Source organism: Ursus maritimus, unplaced genomic scaffold (genome assembly GCF_017311325.1).
Source record: "Ursus maritimus isolate PB19 unplaced genomic scaffold, ASM1731132v1 scaffold_12, whole genome shotgun sequence".
Taxonomy (NCBI): domain Eukaryota; kingdom Metazoa; phylum Chordata; class Mammalia; order Carnivora; family Ursidae; genus Ursus; species Ursus maritimus.
In genome coordinates, this window is record NW_024423564.1 from 9,689,044 (window position 1) to 9,706,898 (window position 17,855).

The window sequence follows — 17,855 nt, forward strand, 5'->3', positions numbered from 1 at the left end:
GGGGGGGGGGAGAGTGTCAGAGGGAGAGGGAGAAGCAGGCTCTCCACTGTGCAGGGAGCCCAATGCGGGGCTCAGTCCCAGGACCCTGGATCATGACCTGAGCCAAAAGAGGACGCTTAACCAACTGAGCCACCCAGGCGCCCCTAAACACGCCTTTTCTATGGTTTGTTTCATTGATGCTGAGTTAAAGGTGATTTATTCTGTTCACCTTAGGAATAGCTTTCTTACATTCGGAGAATCTTCTTATCTCTTTCCCTCACTCCAAAAAAAGAAATTTCAAAAATATTTTTATTAAAGGAGCCAGATATAAAAGGAGCACATTCTCTCTCCAGAATCTTTCTTTGCATTCTTAATCTAATAATAGCAATCAGTAAGCAGCACATTGAATTATAGCACATAGGCCCAGAAACTGGCTTTAATAAAAACCAAAGGCTGTTTGTTCTTAAAATATCTGGATGTATTTTATTCTTCTCTAACAGCAGTTGCCTATTGTGATAATTTATGCTTTGTGTATTTTTCCAGGGACTTACTTTGTTCTGTGTTGATATGTAAAAGCCTATATGTTTCTGAACTGTTCAGTGCCTGAAATTCAGCTAGCAGTAGACAATTCTCTTTGTTTTTTCATTTAAATTCTGTTAGCCAACACACAGCACATCATTAGTTTCAGATGTGGTGTTCAACAATTCATCGGCTGCAGAGAACACCCAGTGCTCATCACCTCACGTGCGCTCCTTAATGCCCATCACCCAGTAGACAATTTTCTAAAAGATTAGTGTCCTGGGATGCCTGGGTGGCTCAAGTCAGTTAAGCGTCTGCCTTCGGCTCTGGTCATGACCCCAGAGTCCTGGAATTGAGTCCCCCATCAGGCTCATTGCTCGGCAGGGAGCCTGCTTCTCCCTCTGCCTCTGCCTGCCATCCCCCTGCTTGTGCTCTCTCCCACTCTCTAACAAATAAATAAAATCTTAAAAGAAAAATAAAGATTAGTGTCCTGATATCCTTTCTCTAAACTTACCTTGCGTTGAAGTGAACGTCAGTGTCTCTAAACAGACTTTCCAAAATTTTTTACCACGATTCACCATAATAAATACATTTGCAATCCATTACACACACAAACACACAGACGCACACACACACACCCCTGAAACAAATATTCTGAAGCGATACTTACCCTTCCTTCATGAAGTGTATTCTGATTTATACTATTGTTCACTATTCTATTTCGTTAAAAACATTTTAAGACTTCCTCTTCCAGTTAGGATGTAAAAGGACTTGAAAAACATTTGTTCCCATAGTAATAAGAAAATCCTGGACAAAATAAAAATCATGTATTTCTCTGGGGCTAGTGAATAGTAGTGGATGCAGGGAAATTTCGATGAACTGAGTTCCAAAGTGAATTCCTTTATAAGTGAGCAAAGAGCCATAACAACTTTCATACGTGAGGACAAGCATATAGTCTGGATACAAGTAGCCCTGGCATAGATGGTGAGGCTTCCCAGAGGAAAGGGAAAATCTGCCAAGTCTTAGTTCACAGTATGGACTGTTGCAATTGGAGTGTGGTGCTTGCTTCAGCAGCACACATGCTAAAATTGGAATTGGAGTGTGGATTGGAATCTGGAGGAATCCCAAATGCAAAACAAACCACTTGGCCCAATAATTATCTGCTGTTCCAGTTTTTACTAACACAGCAGTGTTGCAGGGGGTATGGGAGGCACAAAGAAGTTTTATAGCCCCACATATTTGTGCAGTGATATCCTGCCAGGGTTGAATCCAGAGTTGAAGCAAAAATAATTGAAACTGTAGTCATCCTTTTTCCAGCTCAAATATTGACACTATTTAAAAGGTAGCAGCAGCTCAGGAGGTTAAAGGTTGGGCTAATCCCAGGTGAATTCCATGTAATAAGACCAGCCTCAGCTCAACTTGACTGTAGGAGGAATCCGAATTATCAGCCCCTGAATCTAATTACCAGAGAGAGGAATGTTTATAATCTCAGAAATATATAAAGCAAAACAAACACAAAGTATATCTTTTCCTCTATTGTTCTTTTATAGGCAGTGTCAAGAATATGATTAAAAATTACAAGACACTAGGGGTGCCTGGCTGGCTCAGTGGGAGGAACATGCGACTCTTGATCTCAGGGTTGTGAGTTTGACCCCGTGGTGGGGGTAGAGATTACTTAAATACATACATACATGTGTACATACATACATACATACATAAGTTAAAATAACAAGGCACTAGAAGAAATAGAAAATGAGAACCATAATGAAGAGAAAAAAGAGTCAAAAAAGGAAACCTAAAGATGACACATTTGTTGGCATTAGCCAACAAGGACTTGAAGATTATTATAAATATATTAAATAATATACAGGAAAAAATATAATGGGTGGAGAGATGGAGTATTTCAGAAGAGGAATGGTAATGTTAGAAAAACCAGATAGAAAATTTGAAGCTGAAAAATACCATATCTGAAATAAGAATTATTAGATGGACTTAAAATCAGATTGAACTTTGCTCTGTAGAATGCTTAGTGAACTTGAAAACAGGTCAATAGAATTTATCTAAACTGAAGCAGAGAAAGAAAAAAAAAGTAAAAAAAAAAAAAAAAGAACAGAGCACAAGTAACCTGTGGAATAATATTAAATCATCTAACATGTGTAATGAGAGTCTCAAAAGAAGAAGAGAAAGAATGGGGCTTGAACTCATAACCCCAAGATCAAGAGTCGGACGCTCTACCGACTGAGCTGGCCAGGTGCCCCAGGATATAACTTCATACAACCAGATTCATCCCTTTTAAGTGTATGGTCAGTTAATTCTGACAAATGTATACACCTTTGTAACTACCATCCTAATCAAGATGTATGATATTTTCATCACCCCCAAAAGTTCCCTTCTACTCTTTTGTGGTTAGTTCTCACCTTCCTGGCCCTAGACAACCACAGATCTGCTTTCTTTCATTATAGATTAATTTTGGCTCTTCTTGAATTTCATGTAAATGGAATCATACTGTATGTACTTTTTTGTTTCTGCATGTTTTTGGGAGATGTCCACGTTTTTGTGCATATTGTTGGTTTTGTTCCTTTTTATTGCTGAGGAATATCCTATTGTATGAATATCTTACACTTTATTCACTTGTTGATAGCCTTTTGGTTGTTTCTAGTTTGGGCTATTCGGAATAAAGATGCTGTGAATATATTCATGTTGAATTATGTGTGTAAACATTTTTCTTTCACGTGAAAAACCTACAAGTGTAATTGCTACTTCATATGGCCGTCGTATGTTTAGTTTTATAGGAAACTGCCAAACTGTTTTCCAAAGTGGTTGTACCATTTTACAGCAGCCGTGTTTGAGAGTTCCAGGTACTCCAATACTTAGTATTATTCTTTTACATTTTAACCGTTCTAGTGAGTATGTAGTGGTATCTTGGGTTTTAATTTGCATGTCTTTAATGACTAATGATAGTGTACCGTTTTTCGGGTACTTTATTGTACTTACCGGCTACTTGTAAAATCTTTTGTAAAATGTCTGTTCACATCTGATGCATATTTTAATTGTATTGTTCGCCTTATCATTCATTTGTAACAGTTCCTTATATGTTGTGGATTTAAGTGCTTGTCAGATATATGTATTTTGAATATTCTTTCCTTGTCTGTGACTTGCTGTGTCATTTTTAAAACAGCTTTAGAAGAGCACAAGATCTTAATTTTGATGAAGTCCAGTTTATCCATTTCTTGCCTCTATGGGTTAGTGCTTTTCATGTCCTAAGAAATCTTTTCCTTCCCTAAAGATTTTTTTGTCTGTTTTTTCTTCTAGGAGGTTTATAGTTTTATCTGTTAGGTTTAGGCTTATGCTGTATTTCAAGTTAACTTTTATAAATGGTGTGGGTAAAGGTCAGGGTTAATTTTTTCCCAGTAGAAATCCATTTGTTCCAAAGCCATCTGTTGAAAAGATCATTTTTCCCCAGCTTTGTGGAAATCAGTTGACTATATAAGTGTGGGTCTGTTTCTAGACTCTGTACCGTTCTATTGATCCATTTGTGTCTGCTTTCACTAATACACGTTGTCTAGATTACTGTAGCTTTATAATGTCTTGAAATCAGTAGTATATGTTCTTCAACCTTCTTATTTTTGAAAAAGGTTTAGGTTATTTGAGGTCCTTTGCATTTCTATATAAATTTGAGAATCAGCTTGTCAATTTCTGCAGCAAAGCCTGCTGTGATTTTGATTAGGACTGTGTTGAATCTACAGATCAATTTCGAGAGAATTTGATGTCTTAACAAATTGAATCTTCTAGTTCATTAATGTGATGATGGATCTCTTTATTTAGTAGTTCTTTAATTTTTTTTCTTAGCAATATCTTGTATTTTCAGTGGAAAAGTTTTGTACCCCTAAGTATTTCATGATTCTTATGCAATTGTTTATGTTATATTACATTTCATTTTCCAATTGTTTATTCACCATATATACATATGTACAAGTTGTCTCTTATATATTGACCATGTATCCTGAGACCTTGCTAAATTCCCTAATGAATTTTAGTAGCTTGTTATTGTAGATTCTTAGGACTTTCTATGTATACAATCATGTTGTTTTACTTCTTTTCCTTTTTTTTTATGCCCTAAGTTTATTTACAAACATATTGAGTATATTGAATTCAAGAGTTTGATTCATTTTTTTCAAAGAGATTGCACCTCTTACGTGTTCCTTTTCACATCTGTTTAATGGATTAATTAAAACATCCTTATTTCTTAAGCAACTAGTGTCTTACTATTTTTAAAAAAGTGCAGCAAGTCCAGATCCAAAATACACAGTTGACATAATTAGTAACTGCCACTTGTTTTCCATTGAAAATGACAAATTCTTCCCTAGGCCCTCTTGCTAGTGGCTCCTAGAGACCACACAGGTTGTGAACCTCTGGATGCTGTGTCCCAACGGAGCACTGTTGGAAGTTCTGCAAAAGGCCCAGGGACCCAAGACGTTAGAAATGGCAGCACCACCCCAAGTCCTCCTCTTTTCACGACCTTGTTCCCCAGTGTATCAGAGCTGAAGGGGCACTTTTCCAATCTAAATAAAATAAAAATGTTGAATAAAAGCAGTGAAAGAAGACATCCTTGCCTTTTTCTCACTCTTAAGGGAAAGTGTTAAATCTTTTACCACTTTGTATGATATTGCAGTAGTTTTTTCATAGTTGCCATTTATCAGATTGTGGAAATTCAATTTCTGATTTGCTAGAGGTTTTTTTTTTTCCCCCAATTATGAATAAGTGTGAAATTTTTTCAAATGCCTTTTTGCATCTACTAAGATAATTACAAAAGGGTTTTTTCTTTATCTCATAAAAAATTATTTTTAATTTTAAAGCAACTTTGCATTCACTTAGAGTTTATAAGTTTATAAACTCTACTCATTCACGACTTATTATCTTTTATGTTTATTTATGAATTTTATTTGCGTATGTTCTTAAAGGACTTTCACGTTTACGTTCATGAGTTCTCCTCTGTATTTTTCTTCTCTTGTAGTGTCTTTGATTTTTCCAACAGGGTAATGTTGGTCTTATAAAATGAGTTAGAAAATGTTTCCTGTTCTATTTTCTGAAAGAGTTTGTGTAAGATTAATATTGTGGAATGAGCACAGATGCTCACAGGAACCTGGGAGCCCAGCACTGTGATGTGGGGCATGCTTGCTTGGGCCTAATGGCTGAATATTATTATGTAAGATAATATTATTTCTTTGGATGTTTAATAAAATTAACCAGTGAAGCTGCATGGACCTGGAGGGTTTTTTTTAATGCAAAGGCTTTTAATTAAAATTTTAATTTAAAAAATAAATACAGAGATACTCAGAATTCCTGTATCTTCTTGTGTCTGTTTTGGCAATTTGTATCTTTCAAGGAATTTGTCCATCTCATTTAAGTTGTCAAATTTACTACAATGAATGTATTCATAATCATTCTGTATATCTTTTAATGTAAGATTTGTGGTAATGACCCCTTTTTCATTCCTCATACTGCTAATTTGCACTTTTTCTTCTTTTTTTATTTGTTCAATCCACTTAGTTGTTTATCAGTTTATTGATGTTTCAAATAACTTTTTATGTTTCATTGATCTCTCTGTTGTTCAATGGTTGCTATTTCATGAATATTTACAACTTATTATTTTCTTGTACTTGCTTTGAGTTTAGTTTACTTTTTTTCCCCTTCTTAAGAGACAACCTTAAATCATTGGGGGTTTTTTCAGATATTAAGTGGAATAATGACATTCAAATTTCACTATAGGATTTAGAAGGGTGTAATATTGAAAAGGATGGTACGTTTTGTGCAGGATTGGCAATAGGATAATTTAAAAAATATGTTAACCTAGAGCATTTAATCTGGGGAATATTTTAAAATAATAACTTGAAACTTAATGGGGTAAAATGTGTTTTAATTTCAAACACCAAGATACAGTATTTCCAGACTTTTTTTTTAGTAACATAAGCATTTCTTTCCAGATATTTTGGCATTTTCCAGATATCTTTTGATTATTTATTTTTAATTAAGTTCCATTGTGAGTTAGAGAATCATTCTCACAATGACTTCAGTCATTTAAAATTCCCTAAGTTTTATTTTGTGGCCCAACATATGGTTTACTGTTAAATAGTCCATGTATACTTGAATATATACTGTTGTTGTTGGGTGCAGTGTTCTAAAATGTCATTTAGGTCAAGTTGATAATGGCGGTATTCAAGTCTTTTATATATTTCCTGATTTTCTGTCAGTGTGGCTATTATTCATGAAGAGTGATAAAATCCTCAGTAAAATTACAGGTTTATCCATTTGTCCTTTTGGTTCTGACATTTTTTTGCTTCTTACATTTTGAAACTCTGTTATTAGGTACATGAACATTCAGGATTATTCAACCTTCTTGATGACTTGACTCCATTTTGTTTGAAATGTCTTTATCTCTGCTAATATTTCTTGGCTAGAAGTCTGCTTTGTCTGATATTAATACAGTCAATCCCGGGTTCTTAGGATAATGTTTCCTTTAGTGTTTGAGCCTCTTTATTTTAACAGATATGTCTCTTTAAATTCAAAGTGCAGTATTTAAAGAAGTGCAGAGTTAGGTCTTGCTTTTTTTTTTTTTTTAGTCAAGTATGATCATCTTTGCCTTTTATTTAGAGTTTAGCTCATTTACATTAAACATTATTAGTATGGTCAGATTTAAGTGTACAATCTTGCTATTCATTTTCTGTTTCTGTTTGGTTTTTTGGTGGTTATTTTTGTTCTTGTGGTTCTTCCTCCTCTCCCTCAACCCCACTTTTTTCTGCACTGAGTATTTTTTAGAATTCCCTTCTTTTAGTGATTGCTTTAGAGTTCACAACGTACAACTTTAATCTTTCCCCTTCAAGTAATGTGCTACGTGGGGCTCCTGGCTGGCTCAGAGGAGCATGCGACTCTTGGTCTTGGAAATGTGAGCTTGAGCCCCATGTTGGGTGTAGGAATTACCTAAAAATAAAATCTTAAAAAAATAATGTATTACTTCACATATAAAGTAAGAAATTTAAGGTACTACATTTCCATATTTCTTTCCCTCCTTTGTGCTCTTCTTAAGTTTTACTCCCACATTTTTATAAATTCCACAATATAGTGTAAACAGGGCCAGCTTCATGGGCAAATAATTAGTGTAACTGCACAGGGTCCTGCACTCAAAAGGGCCCTGTGGGGTTTTATACTCTGTGGTAGCCATCTTGAAATTCTGATAACTTAATCTTTGAATTTGTGGGGTTTTTTAAAAATATTTTATTTTTTTAAAGATTTTATTTATTTATCTGAGAGAGGGAGAGGGAGGGGCAGAGGGAGAGAGAGAAACAGACTCGCCATGAAGTCTGACAATGCACGGCTTGATCCCAGGATTCCAAGATCATGACCTGAGCTGAAGGAGGATGCTTAACTGACTGAGCCATAAAATCTGAGCTAAAGATTATATTTTTTATTTTTAAGTAATCTCTATACCCACTGTAGGACTTGAACCCACAACCCTAGGATCAAGAGTTGCATACTCTACCAACTGGACCAGCCAGGCACCCTTGAATTTATGTTCTGTATGTGAAGACTGATGGGACAATACAGTGTGGACCAGGGGTTGGAGCCTCAGTTCACTCGGGGCCCTGCCTCCTGCCACCTCCTGAGGAAGAGTTCTCAGCTGCCCTCTCTCCAGCTAGCCCTGCACGGCCCTTCCCCCCCTGCACCCTGTGACCATTGTCACTCTGCTCTCAGCAGAAGCCTGGTGTGGGAGGGCTGAGGTTGAGTTAGGTACACCCATGAAGTCTTGAAACAGGGCATGGCAATGGCTGTCCCACCCCCACTGGCAGCACCATGCTGTATCTGGCGAGCAGCCAAGTGGAGGCCTTGGTTTTACAGAAGCAAGCCCATCACCCACCCCGGTGCAGATTATCAAGTGTGTTCTGGGCAGAGATTTATAGATCCTTGGGGGTTACCTGTCTGGCATGAGTTGGGGAGGCATGCCTGTGGGATGTGGAGATACCTGGCTATACTTCCCCAGACCCTGCCTCAGCCAGAGCGTGGCATGTTGGTTTGGTGGCTGGCAGGAGGGGGATTCTAGCAGCCATTAGGCCCAAGCAGGCATGTGCAAGGCCCACATCACAGCGCTGGGCTCCCCGGTTCCTCTGAGAATCTGTGCTCATTCCACAGGTATCCCTAGACCTGACAACATTCTCTTGGCCTGTTCCAGGCGTGGGGGAACCCTCCCTTTCTCCTTCCAACCTTTTGAATCTGGCTGTGTTTGTCTCTTCCAGCCAGCTTGAAGCACCATTCACGACAAGCCAAAAATAGGGATTGTTTATTTCCAGTGATTCTGCATATGAGTTAAATGCTTTTGTTTGTTTATTTATTTATTTATTTATTTATTTATTTATTTATTTATTTTAACAGAGAGAGAGACAGCCAGCGAGAGAGGGAACACAAGCAGGGGGAGTGGGAGAGGAAGAAGCAGGCTCCCACCGGAGGAGCCCGATGTGGGGCTCGATCCCAGGACCCTGGGATCACGCCCTGAGCTGAAGGCAGACGCTTAACGACTGAGCCACCCAGGCGCCCCTAAATGCTCTTATGTTTGCATTTAAAATGGCATTGCACACATAGAGATGAATGGTATATTCATGCTAATAATTTAGATTTTTTTTTTTTACTTAAAACATTAGATAGTAAAATAAAGAAGACTATGACAAATTCAAAGAGATTGCAGAAGAAAGGGAAAAAAGCTTCATATCTACGTTTAAAGCACTTTCCCTGCACATTTTCAGTTTGCACTGGGACCCACAAATTATGTCACTGGCCCTGCATGCAGGTCTGCTGCTGAAAAATTCTCACAGCTTTTTTCAATTGAAAATATGTTCATTTCAACCTTCATTTTTGAAGGATATGTGTAGAATTCTAGATTCACACTCCTGTCCACCTCCCCTGCCAGCAGTTTAAGTATTTTCCATTGTTTCCTGCTTACCTTCTTTCCTCTGTATGTGATATGTATTTTGTTGTTGTTGTTGTTGTTCTGGCCATTTAAGAATTTTCTCTTTATCGCTGATTCTCTGCAGCTTCATTATGGTGTGAGTAGAGAGCCCGAGGCGGGGCTCGAACCCAGGACCCTAAGATCATGACCTGAGCCAAAGGCACACACCTAACTGACTGATCCTCCCACTTTTAAGGCTTTTTTAAAGCTTTGTTAGGGTAGCTGTAAAGTAGTCTTCATTCTAGGGCTAGTTTAGCATTACTGACAAGCCATGACCTCCTAACATTCTACAGAATGGCCTGACTGTTCGACAAGTCTGCTTCTCTATAGGTCATTGTAAGTTGAACATTTCCCAGCCCTTTGGGAACTCTGGGTATTAGTCAGCTTACAGGTCCCCTGTAGTTGTTCTTTCCCCAGTAATTTGTTTCCAGCCTTGTGCAGTGTTACCCTGTGCGTTAGCAGTATTCAAAGCAAGACCCAAGGAGATCCCATGCAGATTTCTGGAGCTTTTTCTGTGTTGCTCCCTTCTATCCGATATGGGGCCCTGAAAATTCCATCTTTCCTAGCCCCTTCAAACTCTGATCCCTTTATCCGTAGCTCACAAGGTTATCATGTTCTGTGCTGTTTTCTGGAAAGAGCCTCCAGGGTGAAAACTGGGCCAACATAGTGCCTGCCTCGTTTGTTTTTCTTCGTTCAGAGATTACAGTCCTGTGTTGTCTGTTATCCAATATCGAAAGCATTTATTTTATTTAATATATAAGTCCGGTTTTATGGTTATGTTGGGAAGGCAAGTCTAGTTCAATGACTCTGTCGTGGCCAGTGGTGAGAATCTTCCTTGTCCCTTTCATCAATTTTCTTTCTAATTGAGGCAAAATTCACATAAAAAATGTTAATCGTTTAAAAGCATACCCTTGGGGTGCCTCAGTGGCTCTGTTGGTTGAGCCACTTGGTTTCAGCCTTTCGGGCTCCTTGCTCAGCGGGGAGTCTGCCTGGAGTCTCTCCTGCCTCTCTCCCAACTCTCAAGCGCACACCCTCTCTCTTTTTCACTCTCTCTCTCAAATAAATAAATCATTAAAAGCATACCCTTTCATCAGTTTTTAAATCAACTTTCAGAATGTTCCAAATTCTTCCTATTTTGTTAGATATTTATGTTTGATCAAATAAAATATTTTAACGGATTTGGAATGAGAAGCTTTCTCATGTAAGGCTTGAGTTAGTAAAATAGAACATCGGTATTCTCTTTTCCAAAGAGAATTTCACTTACCCGACTAAACTCAAATTGGTTTCTTTTAATATGCTAAAAACACACAATCCTATATATGATAAGTTATATTAGACATTACATTTTAAGCTGATAAACTACAGTTGATGTGTTTCTTGGATGAAAGTAAATACTCAGAGAAGAACAGAAAATAAAAACAAGGGGATCTGATGAAGGATCACCTCTTTGGGAACAAAGAACAGGAAAAAAATAAGTTTTATTAGTACCCTTTATTGCAAGCATGCTGTTTTATTATACTTCTAAAGTCATGCTTGGTTTTTCATATTTGTACGTCTTTTGTTCACCCGAGGAACTGAATGACTGTTGCTGTTTTTTCTGTTGAGATGTCCATTGAGGTTATTGAGTGCTCTCCCTCCTCTAAGTTGTGAGTCCTGCCTGCCTTAGTCATCTTTAATGGGAGGGAAGTCTGACTCATTTCATGGTATTAAGAAAAAAAATTTCTAAAAATTGTTGAAGTTGTCATATTTTCTCAGTCTGTGTTTTTGTTAGAACTATTGCAGCAAACTTGAGGAAGAAATCTCTAGGGACAAATGTGCGAGTTGGCTTTAGGGAGTTTTCAAAAGATGAAGCTATGGAGAGATCTAGGACTTGCAAACTGGGCCAGCGCTTAGGGCTTAGAATGTTCCTGGTAGTGGAGGTCAAGCAAGAAACTGGGGAGGTGGGGGGTGGGATGTAAAGGATCTCACAAAGCAGGAGAGCCATGTGGAGGAGGCGCTGGGGAGCAAGGTGGCTCAGAATTTAAAACTGGGTTCAAGTCAGACGTGAGTTGCCTGGAAGAACACAACGGAGGCAACTCTTGGTTTGTGAGTGATTCTTATTTTTTGGATGGGACAGAATCAGAAAGAGTTTAATCGGGCGCCTGGGTGGCTCAGTCGTTAAGCATCTGCCTTCGGCTCAGGTCATGATCCCACATCGGGCTCCCCGCTCAGCGGGAAGCCCCCCTGCTTGTGTTCCCTCTCTCGCTGCCTCTTTCCCTGTCAAATAAATAAATAAAATCTTAAAAAAAAATAAAAGAGTTTAATCTGTCAAAAAATTGGTACTGTGGGGTGCCTGGGTGGTGCAGTCGTTGAGCGTCTGCCTTTGGCTCAGGGCGTGATCCCAGCGTTCTGGGATCGAGCCCCACATCAGGCTCCTCCACTGGGAGCCTGCTTCTTCCTCTCCCACTCCCCCTGCTTGTGTTCCCTCTCTCGCTGGCTGTCTCTCTATGTCAAATTAATGAATAAAATCTTTTTTAAAAAATTGGTACTGTGAAATCAGATATAAAAATAAATTCTCTGTACTGTCTAGGTAGACATCCGTCTAGTTAGAATGCACTAAAACTTTTTTGTTTCTGAAATTGTCCATTTTTTGAAAGCTACAGTGTATTAATACATACATTTAAGAGCATGTAGCGTTTCTGTTTGTAATGCCTGCTTTTGTCAGGATTGTCTTATGTTGCTCTGCTACCCCATTGCCACTGCAATGCCATCAGTACACATCATTCATATTTGTGTGTGAAGTCCATAAATTTAGCATTTGTTGCTAGTAATTTTCAAGTTAAAGATTTCTTTAACCCTAGAAAAAATTTCTTTAGCCCTAGCAAATTTCATCTTTCTTCCCAGTTTGACCCATTCATACCTTACATTCATTCCTACATTACATGCATTCACATAGTAACAAAGGAAAAGTAAAGAAAGCAAAGAAATGAAAACCTCTACTAGGCTCCTAAGAGAGAGAAAAATACAGTTGACCCTTGAACAACAACCTTGAATTGTGTGGGTTCACTTCTAGGTGGATATTTTGAGATAAGTACAGTACAGTATTTAAGTGTATTTTCTCTTCCTTAGGATTTTTCTTAATATTTTTCTCTAGCTTATTGTAAGAGTACAGTATATTTAAAAAAAGAATATAGCATATAGTACAAAATAACATACAAAATATGTGTTAATCAGCTGTTAATATTATCGATAAGGCTTCTTCCTGCCATCTGTAGGCTGTTGGTAATTAAATTTTGGAAGAGTCAAAAGTTATATGCATGGGACGCCTGGGTGGCTCAGTCAGTTAAGCGACTGCCTTTGGCTCAGATCGTGATCCCGGAGTCCTGGAATCAAGTCCCACATCAGGCTCCTTGCTCAGCGGGGAGCCTGCCTCTCCCTCTGCCTGCCGCTCCCCCGCTTGTGCGTGCTCTCTCTATCTGACAAATAAATAAAATCTTAAAAAAAAAGCTATATGCAGATTTTCAGCTGTGCGGGAGGTCAGCACCCCTCACCCCGGCCTTGTTTAAGGGTCAGCTGTACTTCCATCTTGTCTATAGTGAGGAAAACGTGCGTCTCAAGGACACCCTAAAATTCTTAGGACTCCTCTATAAACATCAGAATCAACAAAAAGATTTTCAGTTGTAATAATGAGCGGTAGCTGATTGGACCTTCAAATTGTGTGCGTTAATCTTTTACGGAGGGTTCTGGGCCTGGGTGCCAGACGGTGTGGGTGGGTCACGCAGAGCAAGGGCTGGGAGCTGTGGCAGCCAAAAAAAAAAAAAAAAGAGCTCTGCAACAACAGCTTTGGTATTTTGGGGCTTTGGGTTTTTTTTCCACCCACATTAGTTTAATTTCTTAAGGTTATTTAGAATGATTTTTTTTTTCATTAGATCCTCATCAAAGTTTATTTGCAGGCAAAACTGGTTTTCCTACAAACTTGTAGGAATGGTTGAAAGGAAAGGTGATGGAAGCCCTGATTAGCAATTGTCCTGCCTAGAATAAATTTTGTGTGTGAATTGTGTATCAGTTTTGGTCAGCTGCCCTGACAGAGCCGGGCCAGGATATTTTCCTGCCTGTTAATCAAGGCCCCACAGACAAAGCTCAAGGAAGGATGACCCCTGCCTCAGGAAGTTTTGAATCAGTTGCTATTTATAACCAGTACAGAGTAGAACTTGAGATTGGGTCTTTACTCAGTTGATAAGAAAAGTTCTATGTCAAATTTTACATTTGAGGAAACATTTATGGGCCTAAATGAGTGAAGCCTGTATGTGAAAGGAAGGACTGCGACAGAGCCTGTAAGTGTTTTTGCCGATTTGGGTCAAGGGTGTGGTGGCAGCGATGTGCAGAGCTCAGTCGGTGATGAAATAGGTTATGATATTTTAAAGCAACTGCGAGTTAATGGCACATTGGCTTGTCGTTAGCACCGCGCATATGGAATCCTGGGCTGCGAACAGTAAAGTTGAAATAAGGGCTCATATTATCTCCCAAAGTAGGAGAGAAGGAGGAGATTAAGTATTAATGTATTTCCAAACGAACTGGCTCTTTCTCTGGATGTATACATAAACTTTTTAGTTATTTGCGATGTATTTCTGTATAGGTATGCTTTTTATAATCCTCTGCTGGTCCTTGTTTCATTATGAGAAGGTATCTTAAGGAATTGGTTTGACAAAATACTGTTGTATACCGCTGTGTCGTAATCTCTTAGAAAACCTCATTCTCCCTAGCTTTAGGAAATTAAATACGGCAGAACATTAAAGCTGACAATTTGAGAAATATCCCAAGTGCTATTTTCTCTGTGTTCTATCACCGTCTTAGGAATGCCTTTATAGAGTTGAGTTACTTAGGGGATGACAGGTACATTTTTACATATGCACTGTAAATGAATTATTTAGGGATAGCTAGTGTTTTAGTGGACTTTAAGTTAGGAAACTATAAAACTGTGTTAACATGATTGTCTCTTTTTAATAGGAATATTCAAGATAAAGGTGCAGCCATTTCCACAAGGATCAATGATCAAAATTTTTCTCTTTCAAAAAAGATTTCCAAGTTAAAGATGAAAGGAACATACTGGAATTGTTTGGATTCTAACTGACAGGATAAAGAATACAGTATTTCCCAGTTACTTAGAATGGAACCTCAGTAAAATTCATACTTTGTCATGCACCCAACTGGGAACATGGACGCCGGTTTTTCTCGTTCTGCCGTTCAGACACTGTCAAGAAGCCACTGCAAAAACATCAAACAAAAAATTTCTCAGTGGGAAGGAAGAACTAATGGTATCGCTAATCCAGAGAAGTGGCACCCAAAGGACTTCGGAGTGAGATATAATAACTGTCATCAAGAGATTCTTAAGAAAAGTCCTGTTGCTGAGGGGAAGAGCAAAAAGTTGGATACAACCAAGTCTCGCAACGTTGGTCTAGATGTTCATGAAGATGCTGAAAGCCACGTTCAAACTGAGGATGAAAGTGGGAAACATGGATATGATGATACACACCTCTTTGGAAATGAATCGGAGTCCAATTGGGTGTGTTCTCAGGTCAAACAGATAGAAAGCTGGAAAGAAGTTGTTTTGGACCCAGAGACTTCCTTACCTCCAGGAAATTTCTATACCTCACAGATACTGTGGAAGAAAATAGAAGCACTCCCCCCGGATAAAGTCTTGAATTTGGCTTTAGAACATTGTGACTCTTCAGAAAAAGAGTTGAATTTCAGAGTGCTGGACAGTTCGTATGGAATAACCAAGAGTTTAGAAAATATTTACTCTGAACCCGAAGGACAAGAATGTGGACCTTCTATAAATCCTTTGCCCAAACCTCGCAGGACATTCAGATATTTATCTGAATCCGGTGTTATGCCCTGTAAAGAAAGAAACTGTGACACAAAATACTGTGAAAATAATTCTTGCGCAGAGTCTAATTTGGGCTCTTCTCAGGAACCTGAACCAAAGAAATACGGCAGAAAAATCAGAGGGCGATCTAAAAGGTGTGTTTATATTTGCTCCATAATGATTTCTAAGGATTGTCCTTACAGAGCTACGGAGCTTCTTTTTTCTTTTCAAAGCCTTTTTCATTTCCCTGCATGGGTCACAGGCCTAGTTTGATTTTATAGATGTTGATTAACCCAAGGGAAAAGTACCTACAAAAGGAAATAATATCTAAGACAATTTGCGGACATAACATCAGAAAAACTTGCATTTTTTTTAAAGATTTATTTATTTATTTATTTGACAGAGATAGAGACAGCCAGCGAGAGAGGGAACACAAGCAGGGGGAGTGGGAGAGGAAGAAGCAGGCTCATAGCGGAGGAGCCTGATGTGGGGCTCGATCCCATAATGCCGGGATCACGCCCTGAGCCGAAGGCAGACGCTTAACCGCTGTGCCACCCAGGCGCCCCAGAAAAACTTGCATTTTATATCTGTAAGCATGTGTAGGGAAGTAAGTACTATTCTCCTGCTTCATTTAGGACATGCTGGTCTTGGCTTCAATTTTCACTAGAGAGTGAATTTAGTAAAGTTATGCAATAAATAACACGAATGTAATTGGCCAAAAGCCTCCAATTTTCTCATGGTGTATATAAGGTACCAGCCTAGTTTGTTATTCTTAGGTTATCTGATAAAACACCTTTGTAATTTTGCATACAAGTCCTTTACTTATGGATTTCTCTCTAGCATACCCATTTAAAGAAGACTAGGATTTTAAAACTTTTTTTTCCCAAGATTTTGTTTATTTATTTGACAGAGAGAGAGACAGCCAGCGAGAGAGGGAACACAAGCAGGGGTAATGGGAGAGGAAGAAGCAGGCTCCCAGTGGAGGAGCCCGATGTGGGGCTCGATCCCAGAACGCTGGGATCACGCCCTGAGCCGAAGGCAGATGCTTAACAACTGAGCCACCCAGGCGCCCCTAGAGTTTTAGAACTTATAACTTAAACATATCTCCTTTCTTAAGGAAATCCTTTGAATTTGAGGATATTCAGCACTTTCGAAATCGGAACTCACAGAAGATTCATGAAGAACTTGGAAGAAATTCTGGCTCAGCACTTTATTACACACAGTCGGAGGACAATATCTATGAGGATATCATATGTACGTGTCCACAAACTTTGCAATTAAATTTAACGAGTAGATATTTGGTGGGGCCCTTAACCGTAGGATGGTATTTTCTTTTATAATCAAGCATATCTTGCTGTAGATATTTCTTTTAAATATGGAAACTTTTGTTGTATAAGTTCTTTTGTTCTTGAATGGTTTTCGCAGCCAGTTTAGTGGACTGCTAAGTTCAGAAGTAGATGTTTATAGTCTAGTATTTTGAGAATTCTTTTAGCTTGGTTGGACGCCTGAGTGGTTTTCAAGCTTAAAGGGCCAGCAATATAGACTAGGAAGCTGAACACAGTTCTTTATTTCTCTTCCTAGCTGTAGTCCCTTTGTTTCCATGGAACTCTGTTTCTCTAAACTTTGTGTTCCCGTTACATTTCAAGATCCCGCCAAGGAAAATCCATATGAAGATATTCCAGTGCAGCCTTTGCCCATGTGGAGGTCCCCTTCAGCCTGGAAGCTACCGCCCCCTAAAAGTGCTTTCCGAGCACCAAAGGTATAACCAAAGATTCAGTATAAGAAAACCTTATATATAATTGACATAAGAAAACATAAGAATCTTGTTTATGATCCCTGCAAAAAGGTTAGAGTGGTTTAACTAGGGCCAAGATTAAGAGGCACTGAAATATGGATTTTGTTGATAGTGGTGGTTTTTGTGTTCTTTATGGGGTCTTTTTGGGTAGCTCACAGCTTTTTGTTTTCTTTGGTTTTGGAGTTTCTGTTTGTTCACTTACTAGCAGTTCAAAAAAATGAGAATATGAACACCTTTAGACAGGTCATGAGCTTTTCATTACACTGTAGTTTACCACAGCTTCCTATTAGTCCCACGACAGTCTGTGGCCTAAATTACCTGTCTCGTCCCTGGAAGCATTCGTCACCCCCGCAAGCAAAGGCTGCCTTGAGTTAATGAGGACTCTGAGCTGTTGTTTTCTGGAAATGGGATGACATCGTAGTAGAACATGGCTTAGAAACCTGAGAAACAGCTTTACAAATGGTGAAAAAGAAATTCTGGTATCCTCAGTTGAGGTGACTTTAAAGACAAGATACGTCTTTTTCTATGATAACTTGACCTGGAGACCATCAGCATTCCCCAGACGATCTTAACTCTTACCAGGACATCTTCTTCTGTTTTAGCTTCCTCCCAAACCTCAGTTTCTCCACCGGAAGACTATGGAACTGAAGAGCTCCCAAGCTTATTTACGGTCAAAGCTCACAAAGGATACCACTTTGCCTGTCACTTTAACTGAAAGAAAG

General features: G+C 38.8%; 1 protein-coding gene and 1 pseudogene across 1 annotated transcript in view; one reads left to right on the forward strand and one right to left on the reverse strand.

Annotated features, from left to right (window-relative positions):
• The window catches only part of DENND2C (DENN domain containing 2C), a 79,872-nt gene that overhangs the window by 28,777 nt on the left and 33,240 nt on the right, over positions 1 to 17,855 (forward strand). Inside the window, 5 exon segments of the mRNA XM_040626875.1 lie at positions 14,480 to 15,493; positions 16,456 to 16,592; positions 16,985 to 17,097; positions 17,736 to 17,848; positions 17,850 to 17,855. The exon segment at positions 17,850 to 17,855 is cut by the window's right edge and continues 49 nt beyond it. Coding sequence (XP_040482809.1) covers positions 14,670 to 15,493; positions 16,456 to 16,592; positions 16,985 to 17,097; positions 17,736 to 17,848; positions 17,850 to 17,855 — 1,193 coding nt within the window. The 5' untranslated portion in view covers positions 14,480 to 14,669.
• On the reverse strand, positions 4,457 to 5,033 carry LOC103669455 (annotated as a pseudogene).